The sequence below is a fragment of the Sinocyclocheilus rhinocerous genome, unplaced genomic scaffold (assembly GCF_001515625.1).
Source record: "Sinocyclocheilus rhinocerous isolate Xijiao unplaced genomic scaffold, SAMN03320098_v1.1 scaffold257, whole genome shotgun sequence".
Taxonomy (NCBI): Eukaryota; Metazoa; Chordata; class Actinopteri; order Cypriniformes; family Cyprinidae; genus Sinocyclocheilus; species Sinocyclocheilus rhinocerous.
This window is the reverse complement of record NW_015634026.1, coordinates 1,879,520-1,890,035: the sequence shown is the minus strand read 5'-3', so window position 1 is coordinate 1,890,035 and position 10,516 is coordinate 1,879,520. Positions and strand designations below refer to the sequence as shown.

General features: G+C 39.4%; 1 protein-coding gene across 1 annotated transcript; it reads left to right on the top strand.

Annotated features, from left to right (window-relative positions):
* The first annotated feature begins 1,537 nt into the window (after positions 1–1,537).
* On the top strand, positions 1,538–5,996 carry LOC107745229 (chymotrypsinogen A-like). Its single transcript, XM_016559083.1, has 5 exons — positions 1,538–1,673; positions 1,737–2,020; positions 5,313–5,493; positions 5,580–5,710; positions 5,792–5,996. The coding sequence occupies exons 1-5, from the start codon at positions 1,538–1,540 to the stop codon at positions 5,951–5,953; spliced, it is 894 nt and encodes a 297-aa protein (XP_016414569.1). The 3' UTR covers positions 5,954–5,996.
* The last annotated feature ends 4,520 nt before the right edge of the window (positions 5,997–10,516 follow it).

Below are 10,516 nucleotides of genomic sequence, written 5' to 3'. Positions count from 1 at the left end.
CTGTCCATCACTTTAGAGAGGTTATCAAAGAACTCCCCCACGTTGTGTCTATTAAAGGCAGTAGCTCTTCCAAGAGAGGTTGCTTCAGGAGTGCGGCATGACACGGAGGTACTGAATAGGTACACTGTAATTACAAAAAAGTTACGTTGTAAATTCTGTTTACTTACGCAGTACATTGCGGGTTGTAATATAAAGCATTACCCACTTTTCTTCTATTAGAATATGACAAAGACTGATATTCCATAAGTCTTTTATTAACCTGTCACTTAAGCCATAGTGCAAATTATTATTAATTATTTAGTGTTGTAAATTCAGACTGCTAACACTGTATCTGAAGGATCCTCTTCAGGATACTACACTAGCATTCAGTAAACATCTACTACCCAATTACATAAAAATCAAGTTTAATATTTACTGTGTTTAGTCATCTTGGCGAGAAATCACACTATATCAGAATCTGACCAAACCATATTGTTTAGAGCTAGATGAGCTGGATTCTCTTGCTGGTTTTTGATGGTGCACAGAACTGAGAAAGATGTGGTAAATATAGCAATGTTTTGAAAGCAGTTTCCTCTAAAAGAATGAATCATAATCAGAAGTTTGACTGAAAAAAAATGAGGAAGAAGGGGGTTTCACATATTGTATTATTTTGTACACATATTGTATTAAATAATTCTGATTGCTAACAGATTTATTTACATTTGTTTTGAATCAGTGATTTGGAGCTTGTATCAACAAAGCAGACTTTTTTGCATCATACTGTTTTGAAACTTTTCGAAATTCCGAATGTTTGCCGCTAGATGGCAATTATCTGGCAAACACATGAACGACTTAACCAACTTATTCTTCAATGCGGAAGGAAGTAAGCCGTTCCCTTTCATAGGTTCACTCAATGCTGCGATGATGGCATCACTATGGGAAACACCTTTGGTGTGACGAATTTCTTAAGCCCTTATACCATCATACCAAGGGAGGTCGAACGACAACCGCCTGCAGCTCATCCATACTTGTCTTCTCTGGAGCGCCCTCACGAGGTTCAGCGGAGTGAACCATCTCCTATGGAACCCCCTCATAAGGATTGGGGTCCTAGGTCTTGTCCACCGGTTCGCTCACCACAACGTAGACGGATAGACCTGCGTTTGATGGCCAGGGCCTCTCGTTCTCAAGCTCCAAGTAATTCCTGATTCCCCCGCTCATCCTCGGAGGTCAGACACTCCTTTGGAGAGTTTGGATGAACCGCACAAGTGTATTCGCCTCTCTTATTGTGGCCTCCCAGCTTCGACATAAACTTTCGGTCATGCCCAACATTTTTCTAATTTACATTAGATCTCTATCTTTAAGCCCTTTCAAGCCACAAGCTTTTGAAATCTTGATGTCAAAATCCAGCATTTTTCCAAAAAACCCTGGCGCCTAAAGGGTTAACTGTCCTGCCGCATATTGCTCCTCGGGTGGTTCTAGAACGAGCTTTCATGATGAGCACTTCCTCAGACACTCTGCGCTTTCCAGCCTTCAGAGTTCGAGAAAAAGCCCTAGGGTAATGCGTGCATGGCCCGTTTATGATGGCCATCAAAGCCCCCATTTCGGTGTGGCGTGCTGGCTCGATTGGGTGATTGGACAACTTCCTGTTACGGAGGTTCCTGCCATTCACATGCTTCGGGGCCCAATACAGGAGGGTCAGGTGATAACAATGAGTTCATTAAGTGCAGTCTCTCCACATGTGCTTCCTTTTTTTGCAGACACCAACGGCTCTCTGCAATCAGAGGATATCTCGGCACCTGCAGTTCAGCAGCTTCCAAGCATAGAACGGTTAAGGCCCCTGGCTGACTATTGGTTCGTGTGGCGACGCCTGCACGAGATATTGCAGTGGGTGCTACATACCATTCGACACGGTTACACCATCCTTTTCCGGAAAGGGCCGCCTCCTTTCAGCGGGGTTATTTCTACGATGGTGCGTCCCTGCGAGGCCTCAGCGTTGAGTCAGGAGATTGTGTCACTCCTAGAGAAAGGGGCTATAGAAGAAGTACCCCTCACTCAGATTTAGTTTTTTGTATTTTTGTATTTTGTTGTGCCTAAAAAAGATGGCGGTTTATGTCTGATTTTGGACTTGTGTCGCCTAAATCTTGCACTCAGAGTGAGCAAATTCAAGATGCTGATGTTAAAATCCATTTCGTCTCATATCCGAACCAGAGATTAGTTTGTGATTATCGATTTAAAGGATGCGTACTTTCACATCCAGTTCTGGCCCACTCAGAATTGGTCAGTCTGCTAGCCGGCCCCGCTTGGGAGGTTCTCCTCAGACACGACCTGCTAACTCAGGCTCGGGGCATAATTTAGCATCCTCACCCGGATTTGCAGAAGTTATGGTTCTGTCCCCTGAGTGGAGTGCATTAATGTGTTCTGGTCTCTTGACGGAGATTACCAACACTATTCTTAATTCTAGGGCTCCCTCCACGAGACGCTTGTATACCCTTAAGTGAAAGCTTTTTGCCTCCTGGTGTAGGCAACGCAATCTTGACCCAGTCCATTGTCCTGTAGGCTCAATACTGGAGTTTCTTCAGAGTCATTTTTCTAAGGGGGTGGCCCCTGCCACTCTTAAGGTTTATGTGGCAGCCATATCTGCTGAGCATGTACCCATGGGAGGTGTTTCTGTTGGACGTCACCTCTGGTTTCCCATTTCTTGCAGGGGTGCATCTGCCCGGAGAGGGTGTTGAAGTTCTATGTCGACCGCACAGCCCAGTGGCGTGGATCTGACCAGTTGTTTGTATGTGTTGGTGGTAAAAACAAAGGGACTGCCATCACCAAACAGAGAATGTCTCATTGAATAGTGGAGGCTATCTCTATGACCTATGAGGCACGTGGTTTGACTTTGCCTCTAGGGGTGTGTGCTCATTCAACAAGAGCAATGGCTTCTTCTCAGGCTCTCTTTAAGGGGTCTTCGTTGGAAGATATTTGTGCTGCGGCAGGATGGTCCTCTTCTAGCACTTTCATCAAGTTCTACTTCTAAGTTCTACTTCTAAGTCTGGATGTAAGAACGGCTCCTGGCTCCCAGGTTTTGTCCGCTTGAGCAGATGCTCTCCTTGGACTTCCAGTTATCTTCAGGTACATGATGACATTTTGGTATATCATTCCCATAGTGATGATGTCATTGCAGCATTGAATGAACCTATGAAAGGAAACGTCTCAGTTACGTATGTAACCTTGTTTTCCTGAATAGGGAACGAGATGCCACGATGCTGGCTGTTCCTGTACCTTCAATAGCACTTCCTTTGTGATATGGAAATCTGATGAATTTGCGCGTAGCATGCTGATATGAGCATATGTGACGTATCCTTGGGGGGGTGCTAAGCGCTATTGGCCAATGAATTGGCATGAAGGTATAAGGCCTTCAGACATTCATCACACTGAAGGTGTTTCCCATAGCAATGATGTCATCGCAGCATCTTGTTCCCTATTCAGGGAACCAAGGTTACATATGTAACCGAGACGTTTTCTGTGAATGTGGGAGACTTCCGGTTCATTAGCCACCATAGGGAAATAAAGAGAAGAAGAATAAAGTGCAGTAAATGGTAAAACTGTTTGCACTACAAGCCAGTGTGTTTATAATTAAGATAATACATTAAAAATAATATGGACACACTAATTTGCAATATCAAGCAAAACAAGCTGTTTTTTTTACAGCTAAAAATAACTGGAAGCATGGCACCACTGGAAGGATGACACCAGAAGCCAGACACATTAAATTTACAAATGTCGGCGGGAAAAATTAGGTGGATAGTGTAGCTTCATTTTTATTAATGCATTTTAATACTTATGCGTGCAAAATACAAAAAGAACAATGATACGTAAAAATAATTTTCTGATGATACGTAAAAATTATAATATGCAATGAAATATAAAAAATCTTTATATTTCCTTTATATTTCGTTGCATTTTCAATATTACAATATTTTGAGCAGCAGGTGCTGCCAGAATGTGGTGTTTCAGGCGCTTCGAAAGTAAATCCTTTTGTGAAACATTGGTTCAGTTGATTAAGAGCTTCAAAAATATTCGTTTTCCTCTAATTTACTTGGAAGTGTGCCTGAATGAAACAACGAAAGAGAAGTTTTCACAGGTTTCTCAGAGGTTATGTAAAGTACTTAAGATTGTATTGTCTTCTTGTATGAGGAGGTTTGAGGGACAAAAGTCCTATCTGAATTGTGAAAAACTGAACCCATTACTTTATATTGTAGACATACCATGTAAACATGATTCAAATAAAATAAAACTGGCTATAGCATTTTATGAATTAAAAAATGTAAGTGATGTTGCAGAAAAGCACACCATTTCGTAACACTCTTACTTTAAATAACTTGTTTGACCAGTTTATTTTCCTTCATTTTATCTAAAGTGGTGTTAAAGAAACTGATATTAGTACTAAGTTTTACTTTAGCCCAGCTCTAAAGATATAATCATAGTGTGACACAACTTTAGTCCCATCCTCTTTAGTATCACTGTCTTGCAACGGCTTGCCAAGGTTGAATACGTGACTAGTTAATGTCAAAGACTTATTGGGAAAGCAGTTCTTTTACTGCAAGTATAGGATGATAAATTGACTGAAACTTCAACACAGCAACAACAAATGCTACTTCTAATCCAAAACAATCAATGACATCATAACATACAATGAGAGAGTTGAAATCATGATGCTTCTCAAGGAAATAGTCAGAAGACTTAAAGCCTTCATGAGGTCAAACAACGGAGAATTCATCATGTAAAACATAATAATAACCAAGTCATCATTACACTACAAAAACATATTCATTATAAATATTTTAGTAGTAGGAGTATGTCCTGTAATTTAAGAAAAGGTGTGATCTCAGAGGTTGCAAAATGATTTTAATCTTAATTAGATTAAATTAAATTGAATTAAATCTAATTTTAATCTTTATTATTATTGTTTAATTGAACTCACATATTTCTCATTTGTGATTGAACGGACATCATTTAAAAGGTTAAACAGTTGTGGGGGGTTTTAATCAGTGAACTCAATATTACAGTTGAAAAGTGTGCAAATTGGTACAAATATCAGACAACATGTCTCTTTCTAATTGAAGTTTTGAAGTATAAAATGAATGCTATTGTATTCCTAAAACCTGCCAAAATAAACTAACATTTAACAACATCAACACATTTTTTACAAATATAAAATTCAAGAAAACATCTAAACCACATTCTAAAAATACAGGTTGTAAGTAAATGCTTACATCTTTATTTACCTTCTAAAAAGTCAGCTCTCACTACTAACTGATCATCCGTCTTGTATGTATATGCAGGTCATCACCCATCCGCTCTACAACAGGGCAACCTTCAACAATGACATTGCTCTGCTGAAACTGTCGGCTCCAGTCACATTTACTCCCCGTATCTCTCCTGTATGTCTGGCTCCATCAAACACCAACATCGTGCCTGGAACCCGCTGCTTCACCACTGGCTGGGGCCAGACTGCCACCACAAGTCAGTCAGCTGTAAAACAAAAAGAGAATAAAAACACATCTGTTTACTGTGCAATGCAATGTGTCATGATTTCTTCTCTTTTTTAGCGAGCCCTGAGATCCTGCAGCAAACAGTCGTACCCATCATTAGTCCTGCTGTGTGCAGGCAGATCTGGAGTCAGAGCAGGATCACTGATACCATGATCTGTGCTGGAGCCTCCGGTTCCTCGTCTTGCCAGGTATATGAAGACAAATCAAGAAGAAACACATTACCTTATTAATGTTGCTGCTGTTCAGTCTCAAATGTGTGTTTTCCGCAGGGTGATTCTGGTGGTCCTCTGGTGTGTGAGAGTTCAGGGGTCTGGACTCTGGTGGGCTCTGTGTCTTGGGAAAGAAGCACTTGTGACCCCCGTTTCCCTGCAGTCTACGCCAGCGTCTCCCAGCTGCGCTCTTGGATCGACATGACTATTTCTTCCAACTAGATCATCAGTCTGAATATTTACTTTCTGTCTTTGATTCCCTGTTGGTGGTCTTTTTGTTTATGGGTTTGGGTCAGTCAATGACTTCATGCTGAAATCTGTGACTTCATACTGTTTTCCTGTTTGAGCTGTACAGATAATGAAAACGTTTCAATAAATGACATGAGAAAAATGTTTAAAAAGCCATGTATAATGTTGTAGAGTGTAATTAATGACATGTAATATCAGACAAGTCCTCTGCTCAAATTAACTTGTGTTGCAGCCTGGAATTAAACCACACCATGCTGGTTTCGTCTGGCCAGAGGAGACTTGGTCCCCCAGCCTTGTTTCTCCCAAGGTTTATTTTTCTCCATTTCTGTCACCGATGGAGTTTTAGTTCCTTTTTTCCCTTTATTTGCAAGAAGAGCAACAACAAAAACAACAACAAAAAAAACATATTTTAACAGTTGTCTTCAGAGGCATCGTAGTAAAACAATCATACTGTCACAGTCGAAAGCAAAGCAATTGCCAGGAAAAAACAAAAAATATTATTGATAATAGTAGTAATAAATAATTAAATAATAAAAAAAGAAAAATACAACAGTTGGAGGCACCCAGTAATATGTTCACCTCAATTCGGTCCATGTAATGCCATGCAGTCCGTTCTTCAAAATCCAACTCAAACTGTTTCCCAAGTGGGAGAGAAAAGGGTGCCAGGTTTTGTAAAACTGAAATAGCTTGTTTTTAAGGAAAAAAACTCAAGGCTTCAAATGGGATAATGTCCAATACACTCTTAGTCCACTGTGTCTTTGTTGGTGGTTTTTCAGAAATCCACTGCTGCAATATCCAGCGTCTGGCAGTAAATAAAATTTTGAGCAGCTGGATCTAAGAAGAGCTCCAGGTGTTATATGAAAGAATCCCTAAAATACACACCAGTGGGTCAAGGTCCAGAGAGATTCCCATTAAGACATGCCATTAAGAATGCCTTAACAGTCAATAATACACTGAAAATATGTACCGTCTTCCATTTTACACTTAACACAGGTCTTTGAAACTGTAAATTGAAAAGATGCCGAATTTATTAAAGATTTGAATAATTCTATCCTTGGAAAACTCAGGGGCTTGATCGCTGGAGCAAATACATGACAGAGGCTTGCAGTTACGTATAGAGCAGCATTACCCATCTTATAAGATTGTTAGCAAGGTTAAATTTGTCTAAAACCCAGAAAAGATAGGACCACTCTATCCAGTCAATAGCCTTCTCAGCGTCGAGAGACACCACCAGTGATCCAACATGAACATTTTGTCCATGCTATACAACATTCAAAAAACATTGAATATTATTACAGGAATTTCAGCCTCGAAAAAAATAAGTCTGATCAGTGGAGATTAACAGGAATTACAGCTTCTAACCTTTTAGACAAAACTTTAGCAATTACCGTCCTGTCTACGTTTAATAAAGACATTGTTCGGTAGGATAAACATTCTTCTGCCATTTTTTTTCCTTTTCTTTAGACTGAATTAGTCTCTAACTTTGAATGTGGCAAGCTGCCTGTGTCAAAAGAGTGAGACAGCATTCTAAGTAAAGGAGGGACTAGAAGATCTTCAAATTCTTTATAGAACTCTGAAGTAAGCCCATTGGGCTTATTTACATAAGGCTTTAATAGCTGATTTAACTTCTTCTTCAGTCATATGCAGGCTTGTTAAGCATCTCTTTCTTTTCATCTGAGATTCTGGGTATGTTCAGGCCACTGAAAAAACTCTCCATATCAGACTCGACTGAAGAGTATACCTCTGACCTGTACAGCTTCTCATAGAACAACTGGAAAATCATATTAACCCTCTGGGGTCTGAGGGTGTTTTGGGGCCCTGGATAAGTTTTGACATGCCCTGACATTTGTGCTTTTTTCAGTTGCTTATAAACATTTTAATGGCTAAAGTTTAATAACACTGTAATCAGCACAAACTGGGCCACAATAATATGTGAGCAGCATGTATGTACGTGATTGTGTTTTTGAGAAAACAACGTTTATGCGTGCTTAGTGAAAAACTAAAATTTTAAAGTCACTGAAATAAGGCCATAAAACACACACAGAACATTTGTTCGCAATACTTTTGAGAACTGGATCTTGACATCTAGAGTTTTTGCTTCAAAATGATGTGAAAATCATCTTACTCACTCATTCACAGAAAACAATAAATTGATTTAAATTTTCTAAGACATATTTTGTGTAGAAAAGGAATATGCGAGGGGGCATGAATGGTCATGGATAATGCTGTGATTCACACCTGAGAAGACAAAGGCCCGCATAACATGATTAATTACAATTATTTATATCAGCTGCCAGTAGTAACTGTAGCAGAATTAAATTGGCCTCAACTAATCTGTTCACAGAGGTCACAGAGCCAATGGTGACTTTTGGAGGGAAAATTTACGACTCTTTGTCTTAGAGTATGATATTTTGCATATGTAATTTGAAATGTATATATTTTTTGTTTGTTGTTTATTTAGAATATATATAACTATCACATAAAATAACTTGAGATTCATTTGCGAGTGCAGTTAAACAGTTTATTAGAAACTTTATTAGGAAAAAACAACAACAACAACACAAGAGTCAAGACGTCATGGGTGCAATATCCAAAACAGCGGCAGGAAACTTGAACAATATTTGAAGAGACTCATGGGAGTGTGTGCATCACATGGTCTCAGCTGTGGTCCAGGTTCCTGTGCGGGCAGGAATCTCTTATTTAGTTTAAGCTAGGAGATATGACTAAGCAGTTGTCACTTGTTCAAAGGAATGCTGCTGCAGGGTCATAAACCTAGGGAGACTGTTAGCTAAGCTAGCAGGGACACAAACACCTCAACGTATATAAACAGAGACACTAGGAAGTGTTTCTAGTCTTCTCAGGGGCCTGTAGCATAATGAATGGTAACTGTACCTTATGCAATAGGCCTCGTGCTGAGGAGGAGGGGTATAGCAGAGACAGGAATTAGGGCTACTAATAACCTGTACGGCTCATTAAGGATACAACAGCTGCTAGAACTGCTATAATCCTATACCGAGAGGGAAGAAGGTGATGGTCAAACAAACTAAAATAAGGTAAAAGTAAAACAAAAAGGTCCTAATAGCTGTAGGAAACTAAAAGGAAAAATAAATAAATTGAACTAATTAAATCTCAGATTCAATTAAAATCAACTTAGCTGAATTGGTACATTCAAGCTGAACAAAGGTAAATTAATGAAAATAAAATTAGAACCAAAGTATGTGGAGAGGGACCGACCTAACTGAGTCTAAACAGAAGGTGATAGCACAAACAGGAAGTGAAACCAAGAGGGAGGGGGAGAGAGAGAGGAGGAGTGGTTCAAACTTTCCACTTTACACTCACACAGAGTCAGTTAGTCGGATGCTAACAGCTAACAGTTGAGGTAATGGGCTTAGCTTAAATGCCTGTGCGGCTGCTACAGAGTTAGCTTTGGCTACACTCAGTTGTTTGTTTACGCAAGGGTCTGTGACGTGTGTGCTGTTATCAGATTGAACCGGAAGAGGCTGCTCTCCACCCCCAGGGTCAGATGTTGCTAAGAGATGCAAGCTTACAACACGCACAAGTGGAGCAGAACTTGCACTGCTGTAAACATGCATGGGAACTCACGCACAGTCAGTTATGACGTATCGCATACAACTTCTTTCACAAATCAAAACAGCACATTAACTTCACAGACAATGGCAAATTACTAGTTTGCTAGGCTAGAATTACACCATTAATTCGCTATTCAATTGCATCACTTCAGTGACTACAATGATACGCGATGGTTACAAGAAGGCCTTAATTTAGGGAGATGAGGAACATCGCTCAAATCACTATTAAAAGTAAATATACTGCAGCACGATTTCTTCGTCGCCCAGTTTTAATATCACTGGCAGTGGGATTTCTTCGCCACGCAGATTAATTAATGCCGCTAATATGATATTTCTTCGTCAGACTTAAGACTTATACATTTAAAACTGAAAGTGGGGATTTCTTCGCCCAATAACAGATTAATTTATTCTGGTACCATTTATATGGGCTGCTAATCTGAGATTTGTAGCAAATTAGCTCAAAAGGGAAATGTATATAAATAATTACAGTTAATTATGATTAATTATAATTATTTATATTAGCTGCCAGTAGTAACTGTAGCAGAATGAAATTGCCCTCAACTAATCTGTTCATCCAGCGAACATTCATTGTAAGTTCATATCAACTCTAGGAAAGGGTATTTTCGTGGCCACAGAAAATACTTTCATACAGTATTAATGCAGAGCATGTAGTAAGGATCAAAATCGTAAAGGGAACACTAATATGTTGCATAGGTATAAACATATAATATACACTCTCAATTAGATCATCCGAAGACGAATTCATAGAGACCAAACATGGTATATGTAAGGTTACATGAATGAGTGGTTCTATCATAAGCATGCATAAAGCAGTATACAATACAAAAGACAATATACAAGAACAGTAACAACAAACACAATGACCTGACGGATATGTGTGTTCATTCAAAGAAAGGTTTTCCTATGAATTAATTAGAGAAGAGTC

What these genes read in the sequence shown, in the direction of transcription:
- LOC107745229 (XM_016559083.1), top strand. Translation starts at nt 1,538, where the DNA reads ATGCGTGCATGGCCCGTTTATGATGGCCATCAAAGCCCCCATTTCGGT. An exon ending in AGAAAGGGGCTATAGAAGAA is followed by an intron (nt 2,021 to 5,312) that starts GTACCCCTCACT and finishes ATGTATATGCAG; the next exon opens with GTCATCACCCATCCGCTCTA. An exon ending in GGGCCAGACTGCCACCACAA is followed by an intron (nt 5,494 to 5,579) that starts GTCAGTCAGCTG and finishes TCTCTTTTTTAG; the next exon opens with CGAGCCCTGAGATCCTGCAG.